The 17634-nt window shown below is 38.5% G+C and overlaps 2 protein-coding genes and 1 long non-coding RNA gene across 3 annotated transcripts; 2 read left to right on the plus strand and 1 right to left on the minus strand.

The window, feature by feature from the left end:
- The first annotated feature begins 3274 nt into the window (after positions 1-3274).
- Positions 3275-4810, plus strand: LOC122061706 (cytochrome P450 89A2-like). The gene has a single exon (XM_042625124.1). It carries the CDS (start codon positions 3275-3277, stop codon positions 4808-4810), a length of 1536 nt encoding a protein of 511 aa, XP_042481058.1.
- A 1108-nt stretch (positions 4811-5918) lies between these two features.
- On the plus strand, positions 5919-6524 carry LOC122061707 (cytochrome P450 89A2-like). Its single transcript, XM_042625125.1, has one exon. The coding sequence runs from the start codon at positions 5919-5921 to the stop codon at positions 6522-6524; it is 606 nt and encodes a 201-aa protein (XP_042481059.1).
- Positions 6525-12888: 6364 nt separating this feature from the next.
- On the minus strand, positions 12889-17001 carry LOC122061334. The gene is made up of 4 exons (XR_006134625.1): positions 16964-17001; positions 16329-16400; positions 15319-15472; positions 12889-13016 (listed from the first exon to the last, which is right to left on the minus strand). It is a non-coding gene; the product is annotated as an uncharacterized LOC122061334 (long non-coding RNA).
- Positions 17002-17634: the final 633 nt, after the last annotated feature.

Consider the following 17634-nt stretch of genomic DNA (forward strand, 5'->3'; position numbering starts at 1 on the left):
GATCGCCCCCCACCAGAATTTGAATTTGAAAGAGATGTTGCAACACAATTGGAAACTTCCTTTATGGGCTGAGGTGGCAAAGATCGCTCCCCAGATTCAACTTCTTCCAACAAGTTAACCCCTTCCGATTTGACTCTATCTTCCTCAGACACAGCCCCTAGAACCTTTGCAGCATTATCCCTGGCACTCTGCCTTTCATCCTCCATTTTTTTCTGCCTACAAGCAGAAACTTGATGGCCATATCACTTGCAGTAGCCACAATGACTCACATTGTCCTCGTAAATAATTTTTTGACGAAAGACGTACACTTGAGACGTGCCTGGTTCAAGCCTCTCAACTTGCACTTCACCAACTTTCACAGCCAGGTCGGAGATATCGATCTCCACCAGGACTCTTGCAAAATAGCATAAAAGCCCTTGCCTCGTATGCTTGTCTAGGGCCACGGGCCCCTACTACCTTTGCTATTGAAAACAGTACATTATCATGCCAGTAGTCAAGTGGCAGATCTGGAAAACGCATCCAAATTAATTTTGTGAAGGACTGCTTCTCATGGATGTTGAAATCGGGTTTCCAGTGCAGAAAACGAATCAGCTGCTCTCCTACCCTGAGCGGACTCCTCCTTCACACCGCTGCCTTATCCCCTTCACACTGGAACTGGAGAATGACAAAACCCTTCCCTAGAGGATGCATTTTCACTCCTTGGCTAAGGTTCCATTTCTCTCGAGCCTCCACTCTCAGCATCTCCAAAGAAATCAGATGGAAACCAACCCAACCAATCAAGGCAAACCGAAAGTGTTGCCTCTTTACTTCATAATCTTTCTGTTGTATAACAATTCGTTGGATATTCCTAGCCTAAATAGGTTCGGGAAGGGAATCAATGGCTGGCCAATCTGCATTTCCTACCCCCTTCTCATATGAACTCCTCTGTCCTACTTCCTGATTATTCCCAGGGCCAACACGCCCTGGTCCAAGATCCAAAGCCTCTCTAGCACCCCATCTGCATCCTCCGTGGCCAATGCACCACCCCCTTCCAGAACACCAGACTTTCTCTCTCTTCCACTCATTTTTTTCCCGTCTTCAAAAAATATCTATCTCTCACTGCTATAAAAATAAAAAGAAATCCTAAAAAATCCCTTTTCACCTATGATTCTTTCCTTTCATTTTCCTGTTTTCCATTTTTTTCCTTCTCCACTCTCACATAATAAATAAGTTAATTCTTCCATTAGGAAGTAGGGTTTTTTTAATCCATTTTAGCATGACCCATAATTTTTCAATTTGTATTTAACATGTATATTATGGGAAAAAGAACCCTATCAATCTAGCATAGAAAATGCCCGGAATGAGCCGGGTACAAAATGATCACGTTTACCCCCCCCCCCAAAACTACTATGCCTTGGAGATGCTCCCATGCACTCTTCCATTGGCTCGCACATCTGACTTTTCCTACACTAGACGGCAAGGTCCTTGCACCTTTTTTTTTTTTCGCTAAGAGATAATTGCATGGATTAAAATAATAAGAAAAGAAAAAAAGAATGTACAAAAAGAACACTCTCAAAAGCTTAGTGACCTATGAGAGCTTGCCCAGCTTCTGCATTGACACCAGCAGGGAAGCTAACCAAAGGACTCTAAACTCGAAAACAAACAACACATCATATTATTAGAAGCGAAATCTCAGACGACGCAAAGCATCCATTTATAAGTCCATCCTGACCAAGGCATGCCAGTGAAGAATTGGAGTAGAAATGGATAATTTCGCAGCTGACTTAGCAAGGAAGTCTGCAACTTGATTTGCATCATGGTAGAAGTGAGTAATCTTCCAGGCTGTAGCTTGAAGGTAATTAGCTAGATTCTCCATCTTTGCCGAAGATCCACGGAATGATGCCTTTTTGAATCAAAGAGACCATAGAAACTGAGTCACATTCAATCCAAATGCGCTGGATTACTAGAGACATAGCTTGCTCTAGACCAAAAATAACCCCTGAAAACTTTGCCTCAAAATTGGTTGTCGCCCCAAGAGAGACCCTGAAATTTGCTATTATCTCTTCTTGATCATTCTTGAAAATTTCCCTAGCTCCAGCCCTTCCCGGATTGCCCAGCAAGCAACCATTTGCATTGAGTTTAATCCATCCAACCAGCGAGGGAAACTAGAAATCTTCAAAAAGGTCTCTAGGCCTGCGAAGAGGAAGAGTAATTCCAATAATTCGAGCACAAATAAGCTCAGAAATAGAAAGGACCTTACTTGTGTTAATCCTCATAAATTTTATATATTTCATGTTTCACGTATAAATGCAACAATTATTGCTTATTAAATTGAGAAAAGTATTATGTTAGGGTAGTCTAGATATAGCTGGGTGTGAATAGACCCAAATGGGTATTTTCACGCCCGACTGTATTTGGGAATGGAAATGTTAGTCTGACAGTGTTCTTTTCGCCTTAAATTAATTATTATTGTATCAATTAATTGAATTCATAAATAGGTTAGTATTCGAGTGAGTGGTACTAGTTTCTTTTTCTTTTTTTTTTTTTTTTCTGTTCATATTCGATTTAGAACTGTCAATTTTTTAGTGCAAATCAAAATCAAACCAAAAAGAGAATCTTTGAAATCAAGATCCTCTCTAGCCATTGGACATTGGACTTTTTCATTTCTTGATTTTTTAAACTCCTTCAAAAATAGATAAGAGCTGACGAATCGGAAATAATTAATAAGAATTAAAAATTTTAATTTTCTTATAAAACATACATATCACTAGGCATGGATCATACCATTGCTTCCACTTTGAATTCCTATGTTAATAGGAATAGGATTTCTCCTTATTCCCATGGCAATAAAAAAGTGAGGCATCTGATGACTGAAAGAACCCGACACTCACCTCAACACAAGAACACGTGCCTCAAGCACCCCTAGCCATTGGATGCTTCATTTAGTGTCCCAGCGGGTGGTGACGATTTGTTTACCCTTTTCTTGTGGATTGCTATGGAGATGGGTGTATGGGGTAAGTTTTATGTCTTTTGACCTGAGAATTCAACATTTCCAAACGTCAAACATGTGAAGTAAGGAAATGTGAAACAAATGAAGAGAAAATAAATAAATAAACAAAAGGGGGATGGGATGGAGATGGGGAGTTGAGAAAGTCTATAAAATTGCTCGAGAACTGCCACTCCCACGCATAAACACTTTTGCCTGTCTCAGCCATAGCTAAAGAAGGGAAGCTTTATCGCAAATAGCTAGCAACTTCATTTCCTTCCTTTGTTGGGTTCTTGTCCTTGAAACCCAATGGAGTACTCTTGGTTCAGGATCCTCTTTTCTCTTTGTCTCTGTGCAGCAGCTACCAAAATTTTCTTCATTCTCCTCTCTCAGAGTAAATCGAAGAAAACCAAACTCCCTTTACCACCAGGCCCTCCTTCACTGCCCATAGTAGGCAGCATCTTCTTGCTCAAAAGATTGTTAATCGATGCTGAATCACTCCTCCTTGACCTGTCCTACAAATACGGACCAATCATCACCATCCGTATTGGCTCTATCCTCGAAGTATTCATTTCCAGCCATTCATTAACCCATCAAGCTCTCATCCAGAATGGTACCGCCTTTAACTACCGCCCAGGAGCTGTCACACCCGGCTGCCTCCTTGACAACACCCATCCCGATATCGGTTCCTCCTCTGGCACTCGTTGGAGGTTCCTCCGTCGTAACCTCACTTCTGAACTTCTTATCCCTTCTCGGTATAAGTGTTTTGGTTGCGCCCGCAGAAGGTTCTTGGAAACAATTGATTCGTTGCTCAAATACCATGTCGAGTCAGGCGAGCCTGTGCAAGTGGTACATCCCTTCCGATATGCCATGTTTTCTTTGTTGCTTTTCATGTGCTTTGGTGAGAAACTTGATGAGAAAGTCATCAAAGATATTGTAGAAATGGAGAGAAATGTCTTAGCCAATTTTAGAAGATTTTCTGTGTTCCAAGCGTTCCCCACCTTCGGGAAATTCATCTTCAGAAATCGTTGGCTTCAACTGATTGATATGCGCCACAGACAAAAATCTGCTCTACTTCCTTTGATCAAATCCCGTCGAGAACGAAAGGAGAAGATCAAACAACAAAACCAAGATGAGAATATTGTCTCCTACATCGATTCACTCTTTGATCTCGAATTCAAAGATGGAGGAGGAAGGAAGATCAGTGATGAAGAAATAGTGACTCTCATCTGTGAGGTTATGGATGCAGGGAGTGACACAACATCAACTGTGTTTGAATGGATCATGGCCCACCTTGTGAAGGACCAAACCATCCAAGAAAAGCTTTATTCTGAGATCCAAGAGGTTGTGGGTTCAGAAGAAGAGATCAAAGAAGATGATTTGCAGAAGATGCCATATCTAAAGGCAGTGGTATTAGAAGGGCTGAGGATACACCCACCTAGTCACTTTGTGCTGCCACATACTGTGGAGGAAGATGTTGTGTTGAATGGCTATGTCATCCCCAAGAAAACTATTGTGAATTTTATGGTGGCAGGGATGGGGAGGGACCCACAAGTTTGGAAAGATCCTATGGAGTTTAAGCCAGAGAGGCACTTGGGTGAAGGGGAAGTAGTTGATATCACAGGGAGTAAGGAGATTAAGATGATGCCATTTAGTGTTGGCAGGAGGATTTGCCCTGGCCTTGGGTTAGGGACATTGCATTTGGAGTATTTTCTGGCAAATTTGATCAGAAATTACAATTGGATGGCTGTAGATGAACAGGATGTTGACATGTCAGAGAAGCAGGAGTTCACAAGGGTGATGAAAACCCCATTGCAGGCCCATGTGTTCCAGAGGGCAAAGTAATTAGGGAAGAAATTAATCCTAATCGTCACTAAGAATAAGTGGGGATCACATCTTTTACCATGTTTCTTTAGTAGGATCGAAATAAGATATTATCATCATTGTACTAGTTTTGTCAATTCTACTAGTTATGATTTTGTGTTTCGTCCCTTGATTGGGCTGCTAGGATTGTAGTTGATGATATTGTAACTCTTTGTAATAGTAATTCTTGGATTTTGTGGTTTTGCCCACCTCCTTTCTCCATAAAAAAAAACATCTTAGATGGGGTTTTTCCTGTTTTAGTGTTTTTGAATAAATTATTTGGCTGTTATTGGTCAAAAAATATTTAAAAAAAAAAAAAAAAATTAGCTCATCAAATTTGTGATGAATTGAACTGAATATAGATATACATGAGTCTTTTTTGTTGGATTTATCTTGTAATATTTATGAGTTCATCATCCTAAAAGTTGTTAATTATCTTACTAAGATTGGACATAGTTTTTCTTTGCCATATGGTGAACATCACAGTGCGATTGAAAGGTCAGAAGTGCCACCTCCTCCCGCCCCAACCCTCAGGTGACCTAGATCCTCCGAGGTGAATGGATTCACCATAGGGATAGGGAACTCGGTCCATTATGATTTGCACTCAAATTTGTATAAGAAAAGATATTTATTGATGGAGAGTGGCATTTCATATTTCGTTTCATCATTAAAGAGGATAGGCTCCGAGCTCTTGTGGGAGGGGCTTTGGCGCATTCAGATAAAACGTATCATCCGCCGCCCATGGACTCCACAAACTCCTTCGAAGAGATCTTATTTAATTCCATTCCAATCTGGATCAATTTACTATACCTCCCTTGCACCTCTGGACTAAGGATGCCCCCCTCCCCCTGCTGTATTCTAATAAATGGACCTAGTCCAAGGATTCGTTGCTCAAATACCCTGTTGAATCAGGTGAGCCTGTGCCTGTGGTAGAGCCCTTCCGATATGCCATGTTTTGTTTGTTGCTTTTCATGTGCTTTGGTGAGAAACTTGATGAGAAAGTCATCAAACTTGATGAGCCCTTCCGATATGCCATGTCTTATCCAATTTTAGAATAGTGATGAAAAAATAGTCTCTCATCTGTGAAGTTATGGATGCAGGGAGTGACACAACATCAACTGTGTTTGAATGGATCATGGCCCACCTTGTGAAGGACCAAACCATCCAAGAAAAGCTTTATTCTGAGATCCAAGAGGTTGTGGGTTCAGAAGAAGAGATCAAAGAAGATGATTTGCAGAAGATGCCATATCTAAAGGCAGTGGTATTAGAAGGGCTGAGGATACACCCACCTAGTCACTTTGTGCCGCCACATACCGTCGAGGAAGATGTTGTGTTGAATGGCTACGTCATCCCCAAGAAAACTATTGTGAATTTTATGGTGGCAGGGATGGGGAGGGACCCACAAGTTTGGAAAGATCCTATGGAGTTTAAGCCCGAGAGGTTCTTGGGTGAAGGGGAAGTAGTGGATATCACAGGGAGTATGGAGATTAAGATGATGCCATTTAGTGTGGGGAGGAGGATTTGCCCTGGACTTGGGTTAGGGACATTGCATTTGGAGTATTTTCTAGCAAATTTTATCAGAAATTACAAATGGGTGGCTGTAGATGGACAAGACGTTGACATGTCAAAGACGCAAGAGTTTACAAGGGTGATGAAAACCTCATTGCAGGCCCATGTGTCCCAGAGGGCAAAGTAATTAGAGAAGATTGTCAATTCTACTAGTTATGATTTTGTGTTTCGTCCCTTGGGCTGCTAGGATTGTAGTAGATGATATTGTAATTCTTTCTAATAGTAATTCTCGGATTTTGTGGCTTTGCCCACCTCATTTCTCTATTAAAAAAACATCTTAGATGGGGTTTTCCCTGTTTTAGTGTTTTTGAATAAATTATTTGGCTGTTGTTGGTCAAAAAAGATTAAAAAACAAAAAAGCTCATCAAATTTGTGATGAATTGAATTGAATATAGATATACATGAGTCTTTTTTGTTGGATTTATCTTGTAATATTTATGAGTTCATCATCTTAGAAGTTGTTGATAATCTTACTAAGATTGGACGTAGTTTTTCTTTGCCATATGGTGAACAGCACGGTGCTATTGAAAGGTAGGAAGTGCCACCTCCTCCTGCCCCAACCCTTGGGTGACCTAGATCCTTAGAGGTGAATGGATTCACCATGGGGGCCGGGAACTTGGTCCATTATGATTTACACTCAAATTTGTATAAGAAAAGATTTTTATTGATGGAGAGTGGCATTTCTTATTTCGTTTCATCGTTAAAGAGGATAGGCTCCGAGCTCTTGTGGGAGGGCTTTGGCGTATTCAGATAAAACCCATCATCCTCCGCCCATGGACTCCACAAACTACTTTGAAGAGATCTTATTAAGTTCCATTCCAATCTGGATCAATTTATCATACCTCCCTTGCACCTCTGGACTAAGGATGCCCACCTCCCCCTGCTGCATTCTAATAAATGGACCTAGTCCAAGGAACGCCTTTTTTTTAAAGATTAAGGTGAAAGTTGTTAGAGTTGGATATGTCTTCTATTCTATGATGGTTCACATAATTATTATTTGGCTTCTACTTGTAATTCGTGGGTCCAGTTTGAGATCTATTACAAGTACGAGATAAAATTGTATTGCCTGGGAATTAGTGTTTTTGGGTTCCATATATATTGTTTATATAGAAAAACCCTATCACTTTGTGAGGTGAAAAGTGATGTATGAGGTTTTTCAGGTTAATATAAAATTTCAAGTTCTCTCACATATTGGTAAATGTTCTTGCCGAACTATATTAAATTGTTCTATATTTTATATGTAATTATTTACTTAATTTCTTTTTTGTTGTTACTCATTCATTCCCAACAGTCAAATTCAATCCTATAGAAGACTTTAGGCCTTATTGGTTATTGTTTTTTTTCTTTTAACTCCTCAGTTCGATAGATTTTTTTTTTTTTTTGTCATGTCTTTCAACAGGCTAATTACTTTGTAGCGGATCGTTTAGCATCTTTAGGCTCAAAAAGTCAACTTAATTTATGCTTGTTAGAATATTGATCCTCCCTCATGTATATCTCTTCTGTTGTTCTTAGGCTGTTGGGTAACTTGGTTCCTTCGTTGCTCATAATTTGACCTAAAATCAGACTTTTTTTTTTCTTTTGACTTTCTTTTGGTTAATCATTTATATGTGCATTAAATTTTTAAGTTCTTGGCCGTCATAAACAACAAATAATTTCTTTTTCTGATAAGTACAATTAATAATTTCTGGAAACCATTAGGAAGTAGTCGGTGATCAAATTGTCTGAGACATCACTTCATTTTCTTTCTCCATCTTTCGTCCTCTTTGTTTTAATTTTTCTCCAATTTCGATCATTTTTTCAATTCTTTCAAGTTTGGTCATTTTGTTCAATCTCATCCATGCATTTTTTTTTTTTTTTTTTTTAATGCACTAGTGTCCAACCTCATCCAATGTTCTTCTTTTTTTTTTTTTTTTTTTTTTTTTTTTATATAATTTCTGGCACCCCCCCTCCCCCCCCCCACCCCTCCCCCCCCCCCCCTCCCCCCCACCCCTAAACACGAGAAAGTCATTACGCTTGCCCCATGAATTATTCTTGAATGATTATTGTAGACACGAACTCTCACACATGATGGTAATATTTGCAAAATACTGGTGGTGATTTTGTAAGAATATTTCGCATATAAGAGAGAACGCCCCAATCCTCAATATGTCGGGCCATTTGCTCTAACAGATCCTTTTTTCTTTTTTTCTTTCTTTTTTTTGGGGGGGGGGGCAGCGCTAAAGATAGCAAAGAATGTCATTAATAATCAAAGAATTGAGATACAAGAAAAATCAAAATCCATTGAACTAAATTCCACCTTCGGTATGGCCATCAGCAGATTTTTAGCCCAATCACAATCTAAATAAACCGAAATCTAGGTCTTCTCTGAAAGTCACAGCTTACATCAGATAAAACAAAAGGATTTGTTAACCATGAAGCAGAAGATTTTGATCTTGCTCCATGCTTTGCCAGCTTATCTGCAGCGATGTTAACTTTCATGTAACAATGTGAAATTACCCAATTTATCTCCAATGATTTTCAATGCTCAAGATCTCCGCATGATGCTGGCCATGAAAGAAGGCATCGAACTCAGCCATAAAACTAGTCCAATGTCTTCATAGTACGAATAGCAAAGGAGAGGGTTACCTTTATTATCTCGCAAAATTCCTCCTGCACTAGAACATCTCAGGTTTCCAAGGGAACAACCATCAATATTAAGCTTGCAATAAAGGGGAGAAAGAAAAGTCCAAAATAATTCCAAAATATTTTGAGAGGGCACTCTTGAATTAGTAATTTGGAAATTTTTTTTACAGAACTAGATCAGCCATAGAGGAGACCTGGATAGGAGCAAGGATTAAGAAATCCTAAAGATCCTTTAAAACTTCTTGATCCACACAAGAAGGAGGCCTGTGTATATCATCAAAATTTATTCTATTTATTTCATTCCAAATATGCATGGGAATGATAACACAGAGGTACTGCCATAATCCATTACAGGACACAACGCCAGCTTTTCTTTTCCACTGAAAAAAATAAATCCTCCATAGTACTAGACCCGCCTGGGAGATTGGTGAGGTATCCCCACTAAGAATACAACAAGTACCAGGGGTTTGAGAGATCGGTGAGGGTGTACAAACTTTAGTCCCAATTCACTTAAGGAGAGATTATTGGATTAATTAATAACTTTTAGCTTCCTTCACATGGCACAACGTCTTTCTATGGGCCAACAAGGATAATATTGTCTAAGGTTAATGGGGCCGGGTGTTCCAAATGGTATTGGAAAACTGGCCCCAATATAAAGGGAGTGTCTAAATGGCACCGATATTAATGTATTTAGAACTTCACACCTTTTAATTGCCCTTATCTTATTCTGAAAAATATTTAAGATATGAGTATAAAATGGTTTTCAAAAATAAGTTGAACGATGTCATCATCAAAAGGTATCATTATCATACATATTTTTTTGAATACAAGTGTGAAATGAAATTATTACCCTTATTATACAAAATCATGTGTCATACTAAAATGACAAAGAGTAAAATTACAAATTATTTGACACCTTCAAGGGTGTCAATAAGAAAATCCCATACATATGTATGTGTGTGTTGACTGTAGTGTAGGGTAGGTTAAATCCCCTTTGGTTGTATTGTCTCTGTGAAAGTTCCTTGTGTCAAGTGCCCTCGGTGATGCTGAAGATCATGTCTATCACTACTTGGGACTCGGGAGTGTGAGAGGGTTGACTCACAAAGTGTTAGAGGTCATAAACAAAAAATGAGAGAAATTCCACTAAGGTGCACCAGTTATAGAGAAGGACCCTTCGCCACACTAAGTCAATAGCGTCTTTTCGCGTGTGTTCATTCACTTCTATCAGGTGGTTGAGCCTGCGTTTGGTAGAAAAATATTTGCTGGAAGTCAAAGATGTCTTTAGCTTTTTTATTTTTATTGTCCAATCATAGAACCCATCCAATAAGCATCTGATCTTGCAGCTGCAATCAATGGTGAGATGCCAATTCCAGTTGATACCAATGGTTCGATTCAAAGGAAAATTATATAAATATGCTACACTCCTTGCTATCCTTCTTCCATTCCTCGAGCATCAATATATTATATAAAAAGGGCATACCAATGCATGAGGTAGGGGTGTCAAATAGCACGGCTTAGTTGGTTTTGTCAAGGTTTGGTGGGACTTTTGACTTGCACCATAAATTGTCTATTTAAGAAATTAGTCAAGCTAGAACTTGATCAAATTCTAGATTTTATCAATCTTCTACTAATCAAGCCTTAATTGGACCTTAAGCCGACTTAATTTTCTTGTCTTAAACTTTAGAAATTTAATATTTATTAAATTATCAACAAATTAGAAAATACTTTACACTTAATTACATTCCATAATTAATAAAAATATCAATATACACCTTATTCTAAAAAAAAAAAAATCAAAATATACCATATAAACAGGCTAATAAATTGGGGCAATTTTGACTTGTAAACATGTCAAGCATATTAGGTGTTCGTCGAGCTTACGCTGTGCACCATGTATTATCTATTTATAATCCAAATGTGCCAAATCGGTCATGAAATTGACATTTCACCAGTGCAAGGTCTACGGAGGATCATAATGTACGCAATTTATTATATGCATTTAACTGTGGCTTAGCAATTTATCACTTATTTCCAGAATATTGTCGACACCTCATAGACATACAATTTGACTTGTCTTTTGTCTGATTATTTAATGTTTGCACTCAAATTTTCAAGTTCTCGGTCTTCGTTCACAAACAAATAACTTGAAAACCATTAGGAATGGTGATGATCTTCTCTGAAACATCACCATCTTTCTTTTTCTTTGTCTATTTTTTATCAAAGTTTGATCTCTTTTTTTTTTTTTTCAAGTTCTCGAAGTTTGATCATTTTGTTTTCAATCCTTTTGAAAGTAGACACCAAAAATTAATTTCTTGAAACCACATCAGAGGTGCTGAATTTTCCTCTTATCCATACCATAACAGTGGGAGTTGGCATCCATGCATGCTTTTAAACTTTCTTCTAAACAAGAAAGTCAATACGCTTCTTCGAATTTCTTGGCGGTCTCTTGTTCTTAACAACTACCGGTCTATTGGATAAGGTCATGTGCTTTGAAAGTGCTTTCATCGAAAGGAGACAATAAGGAGATTTCAACCACACCTGTTGAAAAATTACAGTTCTGAAGCCTGACTAATCTCACTAATGCCAATTCAGTTTTCAACTCTAATTTCCCTGGAAAATTTTCTACCACCAGCTTATGAGGGGGAAAAAAAAATCCAAATCGCTTTGACTTTTGAGTCCATATCCAAGAAAGTGGTCTGTTTCCTTGGTGCAACGCCATTGTTTTATGTGTATGCTGTGTTGGACTAGTTAGCTGCAGTCATTGTCTTGTATTGAGTGCCTTTTTTATTGTTATCTTGTATAATCAACCTACTGTGTATAAGGAAGCTTATCTTGTATAGGGTATTTTTTGGGTGTCAAAAAAACCTAATCCCGCTCTGAGGTCGGACAGGGCCTGGCAGGCTTGTGCTAGGATTTTGAAGTCTGATGCTGGGCCTAGGTTGATGCATTGGGCTGAGCCTAGCCCAACCCACCCCGACCCAATCATATTTCCATTATATTTATCCTAGTCTACAAATATAATCTTCAGTCTATAAATTGAAGATAACCATCAAGGTTTTTTTTGTTTTGGAAGAGTGTTTGGTGTTGTATTCCATCACAGTTTAATCCAGGAAGTATTGGTGCAGGCGCCTTGATAGGTAGGATGGCAATCCCGCTAACCGGTTAGTGGGCCATGGGGGTTGCAAGGGGGGCAGAAGGCCTCCCTGCATAGCGCTCGAATTTTTTATTCACTACAAGAAAACACATTTTTTAAGACGGAAAAAAAACATTGCAAAAAATTAAAAACCGTCGCTAAATATAGAGGTGATGATTAGTTTTCTGTCGTCAATTCCGTCGCCTATACTGCCGCAGCTAAAAATAGGTGATGGAAAAACATGGGATGTTGGGAAAAATAATACTAGCGACGAAAAATATAATTCCGTCGCCAAATATATTTTTAGTGACAGCAAATACCATCGCCTATAACTATATAAATAATAGACAAAATTTATTTATAGCAACAATATAAAAAAATCCGTCGCAAAAAATGTATATGCCAACAGTAATTATCCGTCGCCTAATCCTCATAATAATTTATTTATAGCAACAGTATAATAAAACCGATCGCCAAATATAAATAAAAAAATAAAATATTTATATTAGTAAATTTTACATATTATCGGTAAATTGTCCCTATTATTACATCAATATACATTGTCCAATTTAGAAAATGAGATCATCCTAGGCATCCATATAAGAATAAATTAATTTCATTCAACTTCCAAAAAGTCTTTCAATCATAATAAAAAATTCATTGTTTGCATTTCACTTTCAAAGAGTCTTACAGCCATAATTAAGAAGTCATTGTTTTCATTTCACTTTCGAAAAATTCCTACAATCAATGCATCAAATGTCAGACTTTGCATTCTTCATCGATTAGGTTTGTTTTGCATACTCCTCCAAAGAATATCCACTACTTTTCATAGCCTTGCCTTGTCGCATCAGATTTAACAATATCCTGCAGTCTAGAAAAATTAACTTATGTTGTGTTTGAATGCTAAGAAATTAAAAAAGATTGAAAACCATAAAATCAAAATTATAGACAAAAAGGGTGGGATGTTAGCTGATTTTTGCAGCCAAGTACAGGGGATGTTCCCGTGACGTGTCTTTGACTACTAGTTTACCTTCTTCTCTTATCTCCATTTTTCTTCATTTTAACCACTCTTTTGTGCTTCTTTATTTTCTTATTTCCATATCAGATCCATGTAACCGAACCCATTTAGTTGGGATAAGGTTGTAATTTTGTTGTTGTATAATAGACGTCTGTTCAACTTCAAAACCCAGCTTCATTCAAATACTCAACACCCCTTCCTCTCACACACACACAAAAATAAATAAATAAATAAAAGAGAAAGAAGATGTTATGATTAGGTAAGTTATTATTTAGTCTACTTTATTCAAGGGAGAGTACGTATATGATTTTTTTAAGAAATGACACCGTAATAATTAATAGCAAAAATACAAAACTATTTAAAATTGTCTAAGCATGATGGATATTCTTATTAGTTATGGTGTCGACTACCAATAACTAGTGGTGAAACAATAGTGAAGTCGGTTGCTTTGAATTAGCTAGTATTGTCAGTGATCTATCGCCAACTGCAAAAATCCAAGACATGAGTTAATTTCCAATCATGGAAAATGGTTCTAGTAACACATCTTGACATGGACAGCATCAAAGTGAGACGAAGTTTTCAATGCCATTGGTCAAGGAAAGAAGCCAAACAATTGAATTGCAAACTGAATAGACCCGGTTCCTCGAAAAACAACTAACAAAAAAAGGAAAAGGGGCTGATCAGGTTGCATCGAGGGCATAATTGAGAAAATACAGAACAATTGTTCCAGTTGAAAAGCATCAGGAAAAAATTTGCAATCGATTTACTCAAGGGATGAAAGGATACTAAGTACAGTAGAAAATCCAATCTTATCCTAATTATAAATTATGAATGATATGTCTGATGATTGTAGAATAAGATTCCATAATCTCGATCACCACCCTCACAATGCTATATTAGGGATAGTCTCATCATATTTCTAATGCATTGAATGTTAGGGATAGTTCTGTCTTAATTTTTCTACCATTTAGCATGTCTACTTTATATTGTTTATAATAACAATGCAGCATAGCTAGACAAAGATATGTCGATTTTACCCTTCCTTTTTTATTCACCTTACCTTCCCAACGTATTGAATGTTAGATTCTAGGGTTTTACACTGCTTATCACACTATATATCAGTATAATTTTTTTACATTCAATATACTAACCATGTAAAGCTAACTGGATACAAGTATGTGAATTTAATCCCTCTTTTTCCATTTCGTTTGGGTATGTTTTCTTCTATTATGTGTGATATCATGTATATATGACCAAATCTAGCTGACCTATTTATGTACCTATGGTTGAAGTCCGATTTTTTCCTGACGAACCAAAGTTCATAACCCCTTCCTCATATTGCAAACTGACATGAACACTAACTCGTGGTTAGACAATTGGATGGAATCATTTCTTTTTCTTTTAGTTATGGGTCCTAGACCCTGATCTAAGTGACTACTCTCAATCAATAGAGATTGTCGAACCCATACCTCTCTTTTCAAAAGGAAAGGTCCACGAAACCCCCACTGGTCCCTCAAACTAGCCCCCTCTTTGACCATTTCTCCTGTAAATGACTTTTACCCGAAAATATTTCTCTGAACATTCCTCCTGAAAAGCTCTTTCTCTATAATCAACATGCACTCATATTGACTCCTAAGCCAAACCAACCCCATTAAACCCAATCCACTTGAATCAACCCTTGAACCAAGTCCTCTTGAACTAACCCTCAACCCCACCTTCTAGAAACCAAACCAAGCTTCTTATTCCTCAATCTAGCTCAATCCTAACCAGTCTAGCCACTTATCATTGAAACTCATAACATTACCGAACCTATCCAGACAATCTTGGATGGCACAAATTGTTGTCACACCCCATTTACACATAACCGGACTGGTGACCGAGTTAACACCTGTTAACCCAAAACCTGTCAGGATCATCTGATACAGTAACCACAACACAGCATACACACACACTAAATCAAGCAAGTTTTGTATTTCAACGAAAGTCTTACATGTACATACCTGTAAATATCCCATTACTCTTGATACCCAAATTATATTGCATAGTACATATACATGTGGGCGCATAGGCATGATGTATACACAGGAATTATAATTTAAATGTCCAGAAGACAAAAGGGGTAACATCATAAAATGTTCAAAAAGAAACCTGGGTTGGTATCAGTGTTGCTGTCACGCAACACAACTCTCACACAGGCACTCGGCCCCATGCCCAAGATCTTCAGGGACCCACCAGTCCTTAGCTGGGAACTCCACAGTGGGTCCCGGCTCTAGCTCTTTAGCTTGATAACCTGCAAGATCATCTAAAAAGTGGTGCACATGTGGGATGAGCTCACTAGCCTAGTAAGTGAAAATAAAGACCAAGTAATCATTCGCAATACAAATGCACCTATATGTATGCAAGTCCATTTTTATTATGTTAGACCACCTACACGTCACATTTAAGTCATAGATCATATGCTACTTACAACCACAGTGCACGTATGCCTCGGGTATGAGCCACAAGCCCCATCCCGCGATACGCCCATAGGGTTACCAAAGAAGGCCAGTCGTGGGCACCAAAAGAGTAAATGGGCCTTGCCCTACATTAAAGTAAAATGAGTCTTGCCCTACATTAATTTAAAAGCAGTACGATTGGTCCTCTTGTTATATCCCCAAAGTTGCCGACCGTCCTAGTGATCGGTCGGGTGTACTTCTAACTGCCATCATTGGTACACAACCTCAAGCTTCCCCTCAGTGATATATCCAACACCTATACCCCTGCTAGGAAGGGTCGTAGCGCAGTGTTATGTCATTCCTAACTGTATGCTCATATATGAGATAGTACGATTGCATAGTGCCACCGCATCCCATTCCACAGGCCACTAATGCATTCATTTCCAAGTCGACTCCGGCATCTAATCTAGCAATGCATCATATTCAATAATTAAAGTCATCCATCTCAAAATTCAAAGCATGATTAAGTATTTAATAATTAAAGATTTTAGCATGTCAAGTCATAAATGAAATTTCATAATGCACACGTCAATGCATGCAAATGGCACTCGTGGATGACTAGTCCACACACAATAATGAAACGATACCATGGCTAGCCTACAATAATAATGGAATGATATAAAAACATTTCAAAAATAAATTCATTGTCCTTTTCTGACTTACCTAATTGTATACAATGATCACCCTTAATACGAGGAAGATTCGGCATGTGATGACGTGAGTTTCTAGTACAACCTATTAGAAAAGAGCTCAAGTTTAGTATGACTCCACTTTAGGTTCACAACCAATGGAGTGCGATGATCCCAACACATTAAGAATCACTAAAGAAGGTTGCCCGATAAATTTGGGCCCATTCGAAACCCGAAAGGTCGGAATGGTGGGTCAACCGATGGGCAAGGCACCCACCAGTCCTTGCTTGTCGCCCGACCCAAAGGCTCTGCTTGGACCAATGGGCCAGGAGCGACGGGCCAAGTGCCCACCAGTCTTGCTCATCGGTCTAGCCAGCAGCTCTACTTGGACCGACTGGCCAAGAGTGGCAAGCCAGTGCCCACTAGTCTTATTCGTCGGTTAAGCCAGTAGCTCAACTAGGACAGGAGGGCTCCGGATTGGTGGGTCTGACCATTTCCAGGCACCCACCACTCAGAACTGGGATTTTTTATGTTCTCTTTCATTCATTATCCCACCTTGGGGAAACCACCATGGGTCAATTCGACCGCATTTTTCACAAATCTAAGGTTCCATAACATAATTCCAACATAAATCTAAGATTGATCGAAGGTCTCAAGCTTGGATCTTACCTCTTTGCTCAAGAACACTTCAAAAACCTCAAATCTTCTCTTTAGCTCAAGAGATCAACAAATGCTTCACAAATCATGTAAGTTCTTCCTCAAAATCCTTCATAAACAACATGTGGGTCCTTTATTAGACCTTAGATTCACACTCCCAAGAGGGATTAGCAAGATCTAAAGGATTTCTACCCAAATCATAGGATTTCACTTAGGGTTTCATGAGGGTTTAAAAAATATAGACTTTACTCACCTCAAAACGTAGATCTCATGATGAGGGTCACTAATCCGGTTTCGGATTCAAGAGGTCTGACCCCGGCGACGCACAACAATCATCTTCTTCCCCATTTCTTCCTTCTTCTTTCCTTCTCTCTCCTTCTTCTCTCTCTCTTCTTTACTTTTCTCACCCACCGTGTAAAACAATAAATGAGGGTGAAGAAAATAATAAAAGTTACTTATAGTGGGGTCAAAATATCTAAAAATCAGAGTGATAGGTCACATTGGTGGGTCCGACCCATCCAAGACCACCCAGCAATCGGCCAAAACTTAACTAAATCATTGGAATTTTTTATGACTCTTGGCTCCGACACGCATTTCACTCTCGGTAATTGTTTAACATGTACACTTAATCATAAAATACGGCTATGTACCTTATTGTGTGTACATGGCCCGGTGATACATGC

Source organism: Macadamia integrifolia, chromosome 14 (assembly GCF_013358625.1).
Source record: "Macadamia integrifolia cultivar HAES 741 chromosome 14, SCU_Mint_v3, whole genome shotgun sequence".
Lineage (NCBI taxonomy): Eukaryota > Viridiplantae > Streptophyta > Magnoliopsida > Proteales > Proteaceae > Macadamia > Macadamia integrifolia.